General features: G+C 44.9%; 1 protein-coding gene across 24 annotated transcripts in view; it reads left to right on the top strand.

Moving 5' to 3' along the window:
- LOC108657046 (neurobeachin) overlaps positions 1-17,481 on the top strand; it is a 119,135-nt gene that overhangs the window by 85,195 nt on the left and 16,459 nt on the right. For 6 of the 24 annotated variants that reach the window (XM_089264003.1, XM_089263996.1, XM_089264007.1 and 3 more), the window contains 12 exons: positions 285-498; positions 1,394-1,426; positions 5,773-6,025; positions 6,099-6,241; positions 6,391-6,581; positions 6,922-7,112; positions 7,206-9,893; positions 9,957-10,303; positions 10,371-10,685; positions 10,782-10,889; positions 11,018-11,168; positions 12,476-13,690. In XM_089264003.1, the coding sequence (XP_089120129.1) occupies positions 285-498; positions 1,394-1,426; positions 5,773-6,025; positions 6,099-6,241; positions 6,391-6,581; positions 6,922-7,112; positions 7,206-9,893; positions 9,957-10,303; positions 10,371-10,685; positions 10,782-10,889; positions 11,018-11,168; positions 12,476-13,690 (5,849 nt within the window). Of the gene's footprint in view, positions 1-284; positions 499-1,393; positions 1,427-5,754; positions 6,026-6,098; positions 6,242-6,390; positions 6,582-6,921; positions 7,113-7,205; positions 9,894-9,956; positions 10,304-10,370; positions 10,686-10,781; positions 10,890-11,017; positions 11,169-12,475; positions 13,691-17,481 lie in introns of all 24 variants that reach the window. The other 18 variants (XM_089264014.1, XM_089264016.1, XM_089264019.1 and 15 more) reach the window with 10 other exon arrangements.

Here is a 17,481-nt window from a genome sequence, read left to right as displayed (position 1 = left end):
TGTTTCTGCATTGTGTATTTCTTAATTAAGTTTCATGCTCCTCAACACCATTGCCCGTAAATCAATAAGAATGTTCATCCGCATTCCATTTAGCGTTCTATTTCCATTAGTTAGCTTAAAATATATGCATAGTTTATATTTTCTGTGTGATGTTTTTTATACAACTATCAATATACGTTCTGTAATGCCTACTGTTTCAATTCCACTCATTTCTGTTCCATTTCCATTCGTTCCAAAACGTCATGCCAACAATTTGTATTTCATTTTACACTCTCGTTTCGCAGCTCAAAGCTTTTGGGCTTCATCTGCGAACTGGTGGAGACATCGCAGACCGTGCAACAGCACATGATACAGAATCGAGGCTTTCTGGTGATATCCTTTATGCTGCAGCGATCGTCGCGCGAACATCTGACACTGGAGGTACTGGGCTCGTTTCTCAATCTGACCAAGTATCTGGTCACGTGTCTGTCGGCCAACAGCGATCTGCTGCTCAAGCAGGTGAGTGGGCGCAAGGCCCAAAACGAATTCGACTCTACTACTAGATACCAAATATGCCGCTCTATGTTAATAAAGAAAGTCAATCAAAACACGATGATGCATACATATACAGTCAGTGTACGATGCATTGTCGGCAAATGAAATGCGCGCTTTAGCATCGATAAGCATTTAACAATGATTAATCGATACCCGATACTCATCGATAGCATGCGATTGAACCTTGAGGGCCGCTGTGACTTGGCAAGCATGCTTATAAATTGTTACTATACTGTATTTACGTTTTAGCTATGTCTCTATCTTTTAGTATTTACGTATATGTATTATATGTATATGTATATATACATATGTATATATATGTATATGTATATGTGTATATATGTCTGTTCTTAAGTTTGATTTAAGTTGACGCGCTATGACGATTGCATGACAAATGCCTCGCGCTGTAAGTTGTTTTTTTGTTTGTGTTTTATCAGTTTCGATAAGTTTTCAGCTCGATCAGATTCGCAATTATTATTGTAAAGCTATATAAGCGTCCCACTTTCATGTTTCGCATTCATGGAGAAGAAGAAGAAGAAGAAATGAAACGAGTTTCTCAGTTCACTCTGCGTGGCATGTTTAACACCTTGACAAACAAATTTCAAATGATATGCGAAACCCACTCGCAACTCATCTGCTCTCTCATTCACTCTATCTCACTATCTATCTCTCTCTCTCTCTCTCTTTCTCTCTCTCTCTCTCTTTATCTCTATTTCTTTTACTTTGTCTGGCCTATCGCACTGCGTGTGTGTGTATGCGTGTCTTGCCTTTCCGTTGCTCTTGTGTTCTTTATTTTGGTGTTGATGTTGGCGCCTGCTGCTTCTGCTGTTACGGCTGTTACGGCTGCTCCGACGCACAGTTGAACACGGGCCTGCGTAATCCTTTCAAAAAAGTAAACACAAAACGTAGCATATCAAATACAACACAATTTTCCAGCATTAAGTTCTTGTTTTCGTTACCCGCTACACATTATCCGCCACCCCAAACCCTCTACCCTCTAGCCTCTATCCGCTACCCGCTACCCGCTACCCGCTATCCGCTTTTCGTTACTTGTAGCTGCTTTGGTCACACTCCTGCTGCTCCCGCGCTTCCAGCACTAATCCCCAGCCATATATCAGCTACATATGTACATGTACGTGTATATGTGTGTGTGTGTATATGTATATGTATATTTACTTACTTATATATCCAACTTGTATCCAGCTTGTGCTTATCCTTTTTTATTAACGCTTCCCCTCTTTATTTGCCTAGCACAACATAAACCCAGAACTGCCTTGAAAACTACTCGAATGTGTTTCCCTTTTCGCTAGTCCGTTTCTTGGCTAAGCTCGTAATTCACATGATGGTGAATCGGAAGTAGGATTTTTGTTTAGATCCGAGGGAAAACTAACGAAAATACACAAAATACTTAAATGATTCGTATAAGCCTTAAGTTTAAACTCCAAATATTAAAAGGAAAGCAAAAATTAGCAATTATGTATATAGTCTATATCATAAATGATAAGTGAGATAATTTGAAATATATATTACGAATAGTGCTAGAACCACATAAGAAACGGCAGACCCAGAACCCAGAACAGAAATGGTAAAGGCTAGATAAATTATTAAGAATAGCCTTAAAGCGTGAAGAAAAGATAAATCATTAAGGATAGATGTACATGAATTTGAAGGGGACTGTAGGAGCCACAACTTACAATTCAATTTCCTAATTTTACGACTTCGGTTTATTCGAAGCTTTACTATACACTTAATTTCCTTCTTCATTTTGTGTCTCACTGTTGCATGCTTTTTGTATAGCACTGTACACGCGCCTAAATCGCTTATTTCTTGCTTTCAATTGGCCAGCAATTAAACATTTTGTTCGCTTTTGTTGCGCTGCTTGTGCACCGAGTGTTTGTTATGTCTGCACCTGTTAATCGAAGAGCTAATGCCTTTCGATAGTCCAGCCAAGATTAATCGAAATTTAAATGTGCTTTATACCCAGCTGATTCGCCCAACTATATAGAGCTCAAAATTACCAAAATAATACAGATATTGACGAAGCTTTTGAAATAAATGTATTTACGACTATAACTAAATTCTTCTACTTTGTCTGCTCTCTCACAATATATATGTCTCTCTCTCTCTCTCTCTATTTCTCTCCCACTCTAACTTGTTATACGTTCCTGTTCCTATATTTATATCACACACACACACTCTCTCTCTCTCTCTCTTTATCTCTCTCTATCTATCTATATATCTGTTTCTTTCTCCCGCACACGAATTTTTGACTCACGTACACAACCCGCGCCCGCTCTCTCTCTCTCTCTCTCTCTCTCTCTCTCTCTCTTCCCGCTCATCGATAAACCTCGCTCATTTTACTTATGCTTCGTATTGTTTCAATGCTGTTCCTCGCGACAATCCGAATCAATCAATCAATCGATCAAAATTGTTGCATCTGAAACGCTTCTTATCAATCAACACACAAATAAACAACAACAACAACTACTACTACTACTACTACAACTACAACTATAACAATAATAACAACAACAACTGAACTTTAAACCAATATCAAATCTCTACAACAGTTCTACCAGGTGAAGCTCAATTCTCAAATTTCTTTTACTGAACTATCGTATTGTAAACACTATATAAATGTTCCTTTTCGTTACGTTCCGTTTCATTCCGTTTTGTTCCGTAACTGTATGCGCGCGTGTATGTGTGTGTATATGTGTGCGTTTGTTTCGTTTATATTTCCCGCCGTTCTTTTATACTAAATTGTTCAATTTCAAACCTTGTACAGTTGACTCAATGGATGTTTCATTTCAAAATGTTCCACTTTATTGTAAGATATGTATGTAAATATTTATTGTCGCTAGCTCTTCGAACATTTTAGGTAAATGCCATTTGGCGTATATCCAAGTATATAGTTGCTTTTTACATGCTGTTTCATTTCACATTGTTCCACTTCAACTGTTGGGTGTATATCAATCTTGCAGCTAACATAGTTGATCTTCATAATTTTGTAGGATCTACTCATTCATAATGTTTCATTCCATATCGTTCCATTTGATTGTAACATCATTTAGAATCATTGATTGGTAGTCTCATGCCTTTAATACATTTGATTCACATAGTTAACTGACTCATTATAGGTGTTTCATTCCACATCGTTCCATTTCATATATTAAAAGACATCATTCGTATAGCTCTAATACTTTGTAACCATAATCTAGTTAACAGACTCATTACCGATGTTCCATTCCATATCGTTCCACATTCGCTTACAGTTATTGCAGCCCTTCATTGTCAGAGCAGTTGCTATGTTTTCCATTCCACATTGTTTACCCATTAGTCTTAACTCTCGCAAATGCGTTTTATGTGTTCGCCGCATTCGTATTCAATTTCATGTTCCATTCATGTTTTCTCACCTTGGTTGTTTTATAATTTGTTTAATTGGCAGTTGACTTGACACCTTTGTTCAACTTGAGCTCATTTGTGCAACGCGCAACGCAACCCATAAAAATATACATACATATGTATATAAATGTATGTGTGTTTGCATATGTACATATATGTACATATATATGCACAATATATTCGGTTAAAATCTGCATAAATTCACCAGGCGCAACTAAAGTTTCCTTTTTTTTGGGCATTTCCACTTCTCGCACCTCTTGCCACAACATGTTTTTTGCATATTGCTGAATCTGTTGTTTTGGGGCTTTTGCCAGCTCTCGGTGCGCCCTCGTGCTCGCTCAGCTTCCTTATTATTTCACACTCGTGCACAGTTTTTAATTGGGAAACTTCTCTCGGTGGCCGGCTGCCTGCTCCTGGGGGTGGGTCAGCGCCGGGCGTGAGCAACGTGAGCGGCGCCACACTGGGCGTTGCATTGTTATGCTTGCTGTGCAGCCATTGGCATTGGCAACGGGAACGAAGCCAGCGACGCGACGTGAGGCGACGTGAGGCGACGGCAGCAGCGGAGCCACGCCAAAAAGTTTGAACACTTCATGCAGAGTGGTACGAATTGAATTGAAGTGCTGCTGGCCCTCATAAGCCAAGTCATGTGTGAACATATCCCCTGCATCTACACACACACCCATGTACATATATCTGTATATGTATATATGTATATATAGATTTATTTATGTATATATATTTGTGTTTCTGTGTGTACTTTTGACAATTAAAATTTCGACCAATGTTTCCGAAAAGTTCTCGCAGATGTCGAATATTAAAACAATTGCAATTCATTGCAATTGCAACTTTTTCAATTTGAAGCGATTTAAATAAATTCCATTAGGCGCCGTATGGAAATTTATAATTTAACTATTTGCTGGCTGGCCCCAGCACATGTTTAATTGAAATAATTTGAAAATGGCCGAGTAGATATATAAGTAATGAGAATCGCAATTTACGTGACTTTGAAGCGCAGCGAATCGAAGGATCTCAAATTCTGTTTTTACAGAGTTCAGCAGGAGAATAGAGCAATGCTCTCAGCCCATAACTCCGCTCATCGACATACACCTTATATCGTATCTAATTTTATGTATTCCTAGTATTAATCGTATAAACATTTATAGTCAAATATTTTTTATATATTTTCAAATTTTAGCCTAGCCAAAGTACCTTAAACATAAGTTCATGAATACATAAATACTTTGAATAAATACTTTCTAGCATAGTTAGATCTAAGCTTAGTTTAGTTCTTGTTCTTGTTCCTTTTGAATGCCATTCCGAATATTAACTGTTCCTTACTTTGTTTGTTAATTTCTCGTTTTATGTTTTATGACAAATTTGATTGCTGTTTGCTGCATGTGTAAACGTTATTCAATATATATATGTATCTATATATCGAATCCTACTACTACTACTACTACTACCAAACATATCTATGTACAAACAAATATGTATTTCAATATACATATTACAACCCTATCCAAATCCATCGACAACAACAACAATCAACATGAATCTCATGTAAACGTATGTATACAAGTAAACAAAAAAACCAAAAAAAAAAAATCGTCATTTGTGCTACTCTACCTCTTTCTATCTCACTCACTATTTATATATCTATCTCTCTTTTTATTAAACTAATCCAACTATTTAATCAACCCAACTAACTTACTATCAACTGTACACTCTCTCTCATACACCCACACACACTCACACACCACATCTTCAATCTCTTGCAATTCCGTTGAGTCTACCGTAACTGAGGACAGCATAAGTTACTTGACTAATTTGTCGCAGTTGTTCTGTTTCTCGTTTCTCACGTGGCAGCTGCTCGACCACGTGCTCTTCAATCCGGCCCTGTGGATCTATACGCCAGCCAATGTACAGGCACGCCTCTACTCGTACCTGGCCACCGAGTTCCTCAGCGACACTCAGATCTACAGCAATGTACGGCGCGTCAGCACCGTTCTCCAGACAGTTCATACACTCAAGTATTACTATTGGGTTGTCAATCCGCGTGCCAAGAGCGGCATCATACCAAAGGGTTTGGGTGAGTCTCACGGTGGAGCGACGATTGGGGGAGATTGGGATTTTGATGGAGCGTACCCTTTCAACTATTGCAGATGGCCCGCGACCGGCCCAGAAGGACATCTTGGCCATACGCGCCTACATCCTGCTGTTTCTCAAGCAGCTCATTATGATCGGCAATGGCGTCAAGGAGGATGAATTGCAAAGCATTCTGAACTATCTGACCACCATGCATGAGGTGAGTGAACCTAGGTCGCAGATGGCAAGACTTTGGGGAAGTCTTTTGCAGAGGGGACTACCGAATGGGTCTAGCTAGGTCCCCTGCTAGCCAGAGAACCTCAACGAGTTGCTAACTACCTTTTGTTTGTCTCCTCTGCTCCTACGCAGGACGAGAATCTGCACGATGTACTGCAGATGCTCATCTCGCTGATGTCGGAGCACCCCAGCTCAATGGTACCTGCATTCGATGTAAAGCACGGCGTGCGCAGCATCTTCAAGCTGTTGGCGGCCGAAAGTCAATTGATACGCCTCCAGGCGCTGAAGCTGCTCGGCTTCTTCCTCTCGCGCAGCACACACAAGTAAGTAGCACAATGGCTGGGGTAATTGTGGTTAACGGGTAGTGGAAATGGGAATGGGAATGGAAATGGAAGCTGAAGCTGAAGCCTAGCCCTGAGTAATGGGCCTTCAGGCGAGTAAAGGCAAGTAGAGGCAAGTAGAGGCGAGTAGAGGCGAGTAAAGGCAAGTAGAGGCGCGTAGAGGCACGTGTGCCTCGCTCTCGTGCTTGTTCTCGTTCTGCTTCTCATTCCGTTCCACTCCGCTTTGACAAACTGCCGTGTAATGCACATGCTCATAAATTTTTGCATGTGTCTGCTCTCTATTCCCCCCTTCGAAAACTGTGTTCAACCCGCGCTGGTGTAGACGTAAGTACGATGTCATGTCGCCGCACAATTTGTACACGTTATTAGCGGAGCGTCTGCTGCTGTACGAGGAGTCATTGTCGCTGCCCACATACAATGTGCTCTTCGAAATTATGACCGAGCACATATCACAGCAGATACTGTACACACGCCATCCGGAGCCCGAGGGCCATTACCGTCTGGAAAATCCAAGTGAGTTATTCCCTAGGCTAAGCCTCTATTTCAGCTCGTAAAGAGACAATGACCTAACGTACCCCAAACCCGAAATCTCCAATTGACGCGCAGTGATACTGAAGGTGGTCGCCACGCTGATACGCCAGTCGAAGCAGACCGAGTCCCTGATCGAGGTGAAGAAGCTCTTTCTGCAGGACATGACGCTGCTGTGCAATAGCAATCGGGAGAATCGTCGCACCGTACTCCAGATGTCCGTCTGGCAGGAGTGGCTCATTGCCATGGCCTACATCCACCCGAAGAACACCGAGGAGCAGAAGATCAGCGACATGGTCTACTCGCTGTTCCGCATGCTGCTGCACCATGCCATCAAGCACGAGTACGGCGGCTGGCGCGTCTGGGTGGACACCCTGGCCATCGTCCACTCGAAGGTCTCCTACGAGGAGTTCAAGCTGCAGTTCGCCCAGATGTACGAGCACTACGAGCGACAGCGCACCGACAACATCACCGATCCCGCCCTGCGTCAAGCCCGACCCATCAGCACCATCAGCGGCTGGGAGCGCGAGGAGCTGCAGCAGCAGCAGAACGGCCCGGTTGCCTCTCAGCAACAGCAACAGCAGCAGCAGCAGCAGCAGCAGCAACAGTTGCAGCAACAGCAGCTGCCGGCTATAAAGAGCGCCGTGTCTGTGGCCTCGCTGGAGGATGTGCCGCCCGTCGAGGAGGAGGCCGAGGAGCTGGAGCTGGAGAGCGCCGATGTCGACGCACAGGAGCTGCAGCTGAGCGAAGAAGCGGCCGCAACGCCCGCCGACTCCTGCGCCTGCGCAGCCAACGGGCAGCCAGCCGACGCGACTCCCGTGGAGGCGACTGAGCAGCAGGAGCCGGTCAACAAGTCGGTGATTGCCAACATTTCGGACGTGTACAATGAGCAAATCAAAACGGATGAGGCGCTGCAAAGCGCTCCGGCAGCGGCGGCGGCGGCCACGTGCAACGGCAGTCTGAGCCCCAGTCCGCCGGAGGAGAAGCAGCAGGAGGCCGGACAGCAGGCAGCTGTCGGTGGCCAGGCGGCGCTCAAGAAGACGCTGCAGATAGAGGAGGACCTGGAGGAGCTGGAGCTGGCGACGGCCAAGGATGCGCTCGATGTGGAGCGGCATGTGGCCCAGGTGCTGCAGGTGTCGGAGGCAGCATTGAATGACTGCAAAATGGTCGTGGACGATGTGCTGCAGGAGTCCTCGTCGGTGCTGAAGGACGAGGAGATCGAGCTGGCCGTCAACGAGGTGGTGCAGGGTGTGCTCAAGAGCGAGAAGAAGACGCCGGCACAGGACAATGTGAGTCTGCTCAACAGCAAGAATCTTCTGAACAGCAACAACAACAACAACAATAACACCACCAGCGAGCCAAAGCAGCTGCAGCAGCAGCAGGAGAAGGAGAAGGAGACCAAAGCGACGGAAGCCGAGGTGAATGCTAATGAAATAAACAGCGACGAGTCAACAACAACAGCCACAACAGCGCAGCTGGAGAAGAGAGATGGCCCAGAGGGCTCCGAGCAGCAGCAGCAGCAGCAGGAGCAGGAGCAGGAGTCGTTGAACACAGCAGCAACCACCAATCAAAAGACTGAAGATGCGGCCAACAAGCTGAACAACAACGAGAAACTGGAGCTCAGCAACAGCTCCAGCCCCAGCTCCAGTGCCAGCGCCAGCGCCAGCGCCAGCGCCAGCTCCAACTTCAGCTCCAGCCAAATGCCAGCAGCAGCCAGTGTCGAGCAGGAGCTGAGCTCAATGCTGAGCAGCGAGGAGCTAACGGAGTCGACGGCAAAGGCGGGCCTGGTGACCGCAGAGCCCGAGCTGGCTGACACGACGGAGGATGTGGTGGCCACAGCGGTGCGCGACATTGTTGAGCAGCTCATCGACAAGGTAATCGATGCAGCCGAGGCGGAAACCAAAGCCGCAGCCGCAGTCGCAGTCGCAGCTGAAACCACAACCGGCACCGATATCGAAAGCGAAACCAAAACCAAAACCCAGACCGAGACCGAGACAGAGGCAGAGGCAGAGGCACAGACAGTAGCTGAAACTGAAACCAACAACAATGAGGTGCAGAAGGAAACCACAAAGCAGGCAGCCGCAGAGGCCGAGAGCAAGTCCGGGCCCGCGACAGAGAAAGAGACAGAGACAAAGTCAGAGACAGAGACAGAGACAGCGCCAGCAACAGAGACAGAGAAAGATGTCGAAGAGGAGCAGGAGGCAAGCTTAGCCGCCGCCGCCGCTGAGGAAATAGTTCATGAGGTGGTCGAAGCGGCGCTCGATCTGGCCGAGGCACAAGCACAGCCCCTGGCATCCGTGGAGGATCAAGTGCCGGCCATTGTCGATGCTGTGCTGGACACTCTAGTGGATGAGACCGTCAAGGCCGTGGCCTCCGAGCAGACCACACAGACCTCACCAACGCCCGAGGAGCAGCCGGCGCACATTGAGCCGCTGGCCAAGTCCGAGGAGTCGGCACCGATTGCGTTGCGCTCCAAGCCCAACGAGGTGGACTCTACGACGCAAACCACGCCCAAGATCGAGGCGGATACACACAAGGGCCTCGAGGAGCTGCCCGGAGCCGAAGCCGATGCGGATGCCGACGCCGATGCCGATGCGGATGCGGATGCCGATGCGGATGCGGAAGCCGAGGCCGACATCGAAGACGATGCCCAGGACACAACCAACGCCGACGACGACGACTACGCCGTACAGCAGTCGCAGCCGGCAGCAGCGGCGTCTGCAGTCAGTGCAGAGGGCGCCGCTCCGATGGAGGGCAATCATTATGGTAAGTTGGGGAGTGGCTCGATGCTCCGGCCAGAGCAGATCGAATGTATTTCGCATGTTGCAGCTGCGGGCGGCACAGCCGGCGTGGAGGGTGGCAAGCAGCAACGGTCCAAGTCCGGCTCGACTCGGCCCATGTTCAGTCCGGGACCGACCCGTCCGCCGTTCCGCATACCGGAGTTCAAGTGGTCCTACATACACCAGCGCCTGCTGAGCGATGTGCTCTTCTCCCTGGAGACCGACATCCAGGTGTGGCGCAGTCACTCCACCAAGAGCGTCCTCGACTTTGTCAACTCGAGCGAGAACGCCATCTTTGTGGTCAACACGGTGCATCTGATCTCCCAGCTGGCTGATAATCTGATCATTGCCTGCGGCGGACTCCTGCCGCTGCTGGCCAGCGCCACATCGCCCAATGTAAGTGCCTCAGTGCCCACCCTCATCCACATTCCTTCATTCCGGCTAACACCTGACACTCTTTCAGTCCGAGCTGGATGTGCTGGAGCCGACACAGGGCATGCCACTGGAGGTGGCCGTGTCCTTCTTGCAGCGCCTGGTCAACATGGCCGACGTCCTGATCTTTGCCACCTCGCTGAACTTTGGCGAGCTGGAGGCCGAGAAGAACATGTCCAGCGGCGGCATCCTGCGCCAGTGCCTGCGCCTCGTCTGCACCTGCGCCGTGCGCAACTGCCTCGAGTGCAAGGAGCGCACGCGCTACAACGTGGGCGCACTGGCGCGCGATGTGCCCGGCGCGGCGCACCTGCAGGCGCTCATACGCGGCGCTCAGGCATCGCCAAAGGTAAGCTGAGCACCGTTTCGCTTGCAGTACTCTATAGTACACTGCAGCATTTCACAACACTGTTTCCGCTTTGTTTTCCTATGCCAATACTTGCAGAACATTGTGGAGTCAATCACCGGTCAATTATCCCCCGTCAAGGATCCTGAGAAGTTGCTCCAGGACATGGACGTCAATCGCCTAAGGGCCGTCATCTATCGCGATGTGGTAAGTGCCAATTCCCATCGTTCCACTCGGCTGCAAATATCAGCATTACCCTCATTTTCCCTTGTTTAGCCTCTACCTCATACATAATCTCTCTCTCTCTCGCTCTCTTCCCCACATCTCACCCACAGGAGGAGACGAAACAAGCGCAATTCCTATCGCTGGCCATCGTTTATTTCATTTCGGTGCTGATGGTATCCAAATATCGGGACATTTTGGAGCCACCCGCAGAGCCTCAGATTCAACGTCAATCCCCGGTGCTGCAGCGCAGCGCGGGCAGCGGTAAGTGTTAAACGTTAAGAGCTCTCGACCCATACCCATGAATAATACGAAAACACTCTCGTACCTGACGGTACGTTTAAGTCTCTCAATGATATGATATACTTGTCTATTCTTAACCTCGGGAGGGCTTCTCCAATTTCAGTTTGGGGTTTCGATTTTCGAGTTTTCAAATTTTGTGTTCGATTCGTTTCGCATTTCTCATGCGTTTTATTTGCCTTTGTCGCTTGTCTTTGTCTTTGTCTCTGTCTCTACGTCTCTATTGCGTTTCATTTCATTTCGTTTCGTTTCGTTTTCGTTTCGCTTTACGTTTGCTGCACCAAAAGCTACACAATCGTTTATTGGTTCTCTTTTCTCTCTAGCCTAGCTCTATATATAAATATTTCTCTCTCCAACTCTGTCTCTCTCTCTATCTATCTCTCTCTCTGTCTCTATCTTCCGTCATATAAAATTTGCATAGTTTTTGTTTCATTTCTGCGTTCCATTTGATTATTCGTTATTCGTTTATAGTTTTGGCTTTTCCATTTCGTTGAGTCGAGTCTTTACGTCTGTTAATACGTCTGGTAGTAGTTACATCACTGCCACTGACCACTAGCAATCTTTAAAGCGCACCACTAACCACCGCCACTAACGGCAAACACCACCACACTACCACCACCAGCACCACCAGCACCACCCACCACCACATGTTAGTATCATTCCAATGCAAGCGGTCTATATGCGTGTGCGTGCGTGTGCGTGCGTGTGTGTGTGTGAGTGTGTGCCTGCGTGCGCGTGTGTGTGTGTATATATCTTACAAATGGCGCACACCCGCCACCCCCTCCCAGCAACACCAAGTTGACCCACCAACCGTCCCGCTCTCAAGACGTACCACCTAATCATTAGCCCTAAGTACACTCATCAAGCCCATTGTTGGAGATATTATTCAGTTCTTTCTGTGGTTATTTTCATTGTTCCGTTTTCTAATAATTTCATTTCACGCTGCTTTTTCGGATTTATTGTACAAAAATAAACTACCAAAAAAAAAACAAAAAACAAATACAAAAAATAAAAACTTTGTAATCTAATACCAAATTAAACGTTAAACAAAATGCTCGCCACGCCACAAAAAAAAAAAAAAAACAAAAAATAAAAATAAAATATAATAAAAATATTCCCATGCTCCCACCAACAATCCAACGCAACCCATTTTGCTCTGTCTCTCTCTATATGTGTGTGTGTGTGTGCTTATGTATATATACATGTGTATATATATATGTGTTCGATGACCCTGCCAACCCAACCCCGCCAACCCAACGACAACACTATAGAAGCCGCCAGCGCGCGTCCCTTGTTCCCGCAATGGTCGCATCACGTCTATCCGCAATTTCTGCCCGAGTCGCATCAAAATCACGTGAGCAACGTCTCAATACAACAGCAGCAGCAACAGCAACAGCAGCAGCAGCAGCAGCAACACTATTATCAGCAACATCAGCCACACAATCACAGCCATCATCACATGACCGCTGCCTACTATCAACATCAGCAACACCAGCAGCAACAGCAACACCAGCAACAGCAACAGCAGCAACAGCAGCAGCAACAGCAGCAGTTGGGCAATATATCGCCGCCTCCTCCGCTGGGCGGCACACACTCGACGAGCTCCTCAGCCAGCTCGACGGCCACGTCGCAGCCGGCGTCCAGCTCGTCGCTGTCCTCGCTGGCCTCGCAGAGCCAGCAACAGGTGCCGGCCGCAGCAACACTGCAACATCGTCAACAGCTGCACAAGCAGCAGCAGCAACATTTCCATGCCCATCAGCCGCACTATGCGCTGATCAATGGCCACCAGCAACAGCAGCAGCAGCAACAGCAGCAGCAGCAGCAGCAACTGCTTAATGGCAAGCACAACCACTATGGCGGCCAGGTGGAGAATGGCACCACTGTGGGCGGTGGCTATCATGCGCATCCACATGCCTATATGCGTGGCATGCAGCTGAATGGGGAGCAGCAGCAGCAACAGCAGCAGCAGCAGAATGGCCTGGCCGCTGTGGAGCATCATCATGGTGGAGCGCTGCTCAATGGGCATGCCAGCGGCAATGGCAATGGCAATGGCAATATCAACGGCAACGGCAACGGCATTGGCAGCAACAACAACAACAACAACAACAACATCAACAGCAGCAACAGCAACAACAGTAACAGCAGCAACAACTTGCGCAACAATTTGCGCAATGGCGGAGCAGCAACAGCTGCTGCTGCTACTGCTGCTGCCGCTGGCGGCAACATGGGCATGGGCATGGGCATGGGTATGAATATGAGCATGGGCGTGGGCGTGGGCGTGGGCGTAGGCATGAACATGAACATGAACATGAGCGGCTTGGGATTGAGCGATGGCGGCAGCGGCAGCGGCAGCGGCGGCGGTGTCGGCGTCGGCGTCGGCGGCGCTGCATACAAAACGAATGCCATCAATAACAATTATCGCTACAATGGACGCAACGCAAACGTAGCTGGCACCGGAACAGGTATCGCTCGCTATGAGTGTCGTAGTATGTAGTCTAATTCACGCTCTAACTAACTGTTTAACTATCTATCCATCCTGTCTCTCTCTCTATCTTTATCTCTATCTCTATCTCTCTCTATCGATATGTGTATATGTATATATAGCTACTTGTACTTGTATAATTAGTTACGCTCTCTATCTATCAACATATATATATAGTTATAGTTATATATCTCCATCTCTCTCTTTCTCTTTCTCTCTCTTTCTCTTTCTGTTTTGTTTGTTTCGAACACTTTAACGTAGTTAGTTGTTCACTGTTTCTTTGGCGTTTCGTTTCAGTTGCGTTTCATTCCATTCTGTTTGCGTTCGTATTGTATTCTTGTGTTCCATTCCGTTACGTTGCGTTGCGTTGCTTTTCCCACTCATTTCATACCATATTTGCCTATCAATGTTTAGCTTTAGCTGTAGCTTCTATATATACTATATAGATATGTCATATGTAATACAAAATATATGTATATATTCTCACTCTCTCTCGCTCTCTCTCTCTCTCTCTCTCTCTGACATATATCCTCTTGCTCGCTCGCTCTTAAGCTGTTTATATCTTTGAATCGAACATTTTAGCTACGCACAAATGTGCTTTTAATGCAAAGCCAGTGTGTGTGTGTGTGTGTGTGTGTGTGTGTATAGGTGTGACTCAGTGTGTGTGTGTGTGTTATTTGACATCATACTAGCCCCGCATATGTATTTAAACAATTACCCTCAATTGTCTCTCAGTGTAAATTGGCATAATTACACGCACTCTCGTCTCTCTCTCTCTCCCTTTTTTTATCTCTCGCCCTGCCCCTCCCCATTTATATTATGCCTAATTTAAATTTAATTTCAATTTCGTATTTTTTTGTGTCATTTGTTTTTTTTTTTTTTAGTTATTTTAATTTGTGCTTAAAAACGAAATTGGAATTTAATTTGCATTTATTGTCCGCCATTTTGCGCTCATTTAATTCGATTTTATTAATTGCATTTGCAAAATGCGAACACAAGTGCTCCGCCATCTGCTTGAATTAGTTTCACTTTTCCGTTGTTTTTTTGTTTTTTTTGTTTTTTATTATTATTATTTTTGGAATTGAATTGAATTATTTAATCAATTGAAGCGGCGAAATGCTTCAATAATGCTGCATTCAATAACAACAATCCTCTTAGCTGCCTCCTCCTGCTGTCCCCCTCCTACGCTCAGCTCTCTCAGCATTTATTTACTACGATTCGGGAGCTATTCGAGTGAAATTATGAACTCAATCTAAGATCCTCAAGATGAGCTGAGATGAAATTCCATTTAGCTGCAGCAATGCCAACAGCTAAAAGCACCCATTGAAATATATCTATATAATATATACATATATATATGTATATCTATATGTGAAATAGTCTAGTTGGAGCTGCAAGGCGAAGATATTTGGAATGATTTGGTTGTGAATCGAGAATGCGATTCATGTTGCCTGAGTAAAGTCAGTTCGGCTTGACTTCGGAATCTTGACTGGACGTTCAACCAATTGAAACTCAAGAACATCATAAAATATTTTGGAAATATCTTATATTTTTGCCACATTTGGATTTTGTTTAAGCAAGACAAAAATTGTTTTTACTTAAACCTCAAAATCAAATTCATATTCTCTCATCTAAACTCGCCTTAAATTCTTACCTGACTTATCCTGACTGGATTTGTGATTCCTATTCGTATTCCTTGTATACGTCTTTTCAATGCAAAAATTGTTTCCAGTTGAAACTCAAAATTTTCGTAAAATATTTTGATAAAAACAGTTTCTGGAATGCTCTTTGGACTTTGTCTAAGCAAGACAAAAATTTTTTCAACCTAAAGCTAAAATAAAATTAAATAAAATTAATAAATTCATACTCTCTCTTGAAGAGTCCATAGAAATCATCTTCAAGGCTAAAAGCGCTCTACTAAAAAAAATAGATCTGAAAAAGATCAAAGTTTAAGTCAAAAATAATTGAGTCTTAAAGAAAAATGTAAATGGATTTGTCTGTCCTCTATAGAAATAATCAAGGTATTTCCCCAAGACATTCTGGGAAATTCAAAATAAATATCCATAGAAATGTTTCACAATTTGCAATTCTGATCGGATTGCTGCCAGAATTGCCAGAATTGTGAATGGAGCTATGCAATAAATAAATACTTTGTCTTTGCTCTCTACAAATGTGAATAATTTGATTGTCATTATTTTGTTGTAAGCCGAAATGAGTCGATGCATTTTTGATTGTTGTCGCAGTCAAATTGAATGCGCAATTTTGTTGCACAGTGTTTGCCGCTTGGCTGGCGCCATTTGTGAGCCTCGGGGGCATCATTTGATATATATATATATATATATATATATATATATATATATATATATATATATATATATATATATATATATATATATATATATATATATATATATATATATATATATATATTTTTTTTTTTATTTTTTTTTTTTGTTTTTTTTTTTGAATAAATCTCATTGAATTGTTTGACATTTAGCTGCACAATGCACAATTTACTTTAACACAAACACACACACACACACACACACACATACACTGATGATATTTGTGTGTGTGTATGTGTATTTGTATTTGTATTTATTCGATTGCAATTTGATTTTATTTTAATGCCATTTATGCAATTATATTGTTCTGAGAGTCAATTATTTGATTGCAATTGAAATTTGATTGGCTTTGTTTACATTTGAATTTTTCTTCTTCTTCTTCTTCTTCTATTACTTTTGTTTTTCTTTTTCTGGCCTAAATTGTTGATTCGATTTGAATGTGTTTGATTTCAAAGGCGACGTTTGCTAATGTCCAGTTGACATGGACAAAGACACAAAGTACAGGTTGTGTATGTGTAGGTGTGTGTGTGTCAACTGCTGTGTGTGTGTGTGTGTGTGTGTGCTGTTGCTGTTGTTGTTTGAGGTCATGTAGCAAAATGCTATCCATTTATGCTTTTAAAAAGTGCAATCTATCTTTGTTACTAGACATAACAGACACACACACACACACACACACACACATAGACAGCACACACACACACACACACACACATGCATTGCAGCCACAGTGACAGCATTATTTTTGACACTTGGTCCTGTTAGCGCTTGGGAATTTAGGGACGAAAATACAGGGCGTACGACCCATGGCAGAAGGCGTGGCGTATGGGGCTGGGCGGGGAACGGTGGAGGGGGGGGACTGTTGCCCAGCGGCTTTTACTCGTCATTTTCGTGTGCTGTCAGCACAATTTTCATTTCATTTATCTTCATTTCGGGCAGAGCGCACAGAGCCCAATGACAGCACGAAGAAGTTGCGTCTAATTCGTTAATTTTCCATACCATAAAAATGAATTAACGGTATTTTTTGGCATTCAGTATTATTTTCGTAGACGGGCGTAAAATATTGGGCCATAAAAACGGAGCGAACGACATGCGGCACGCGTGCATTTCTCTCTCTCTCTCTCACTCTCTCTTTTCTATTTTTATATTGCTGCCTGGACACACACACACTCACACACGCATACACACACACACACACACAGCGAGCATTTTTTAATGGCAGCGACAAAAAATGTAAATTAGTCGCAAAAAATAAAGGCAGGCAAACGAATATAAATTATGTGACTGAGAGACAGAGAGAGAGAGAGAGAGAGAGAGAGAGGGGGGGGAGGCAGGACAAGGGCAGCTGTAAGAGCCGATAACACGTTTACAATGCTGAAACAAAAGTAATTTGTGGCCTGCACATAATTCTCGTTGCCTCTCCCTCTCTCTCTCGCTCTCCCTCTCTCTCCCT

Source organism: Drosophila navojoa, chromosome X (genome assembly GCF_054131105.1).
Source record: "Drosophila navojoa isolate 15081-1374.11 chromosome X, UAZ_NAV_1.0, whole genome shotgun sequence".
NCBI lineage: Eukaryota > Metazoa > Arthropoda > Insecta > Diptera > Drosophilidae > Drosophila > Drosophila navojoa.
This window is presented reverse-complemented; position numbering and strand designations above follow the sequence as displayed.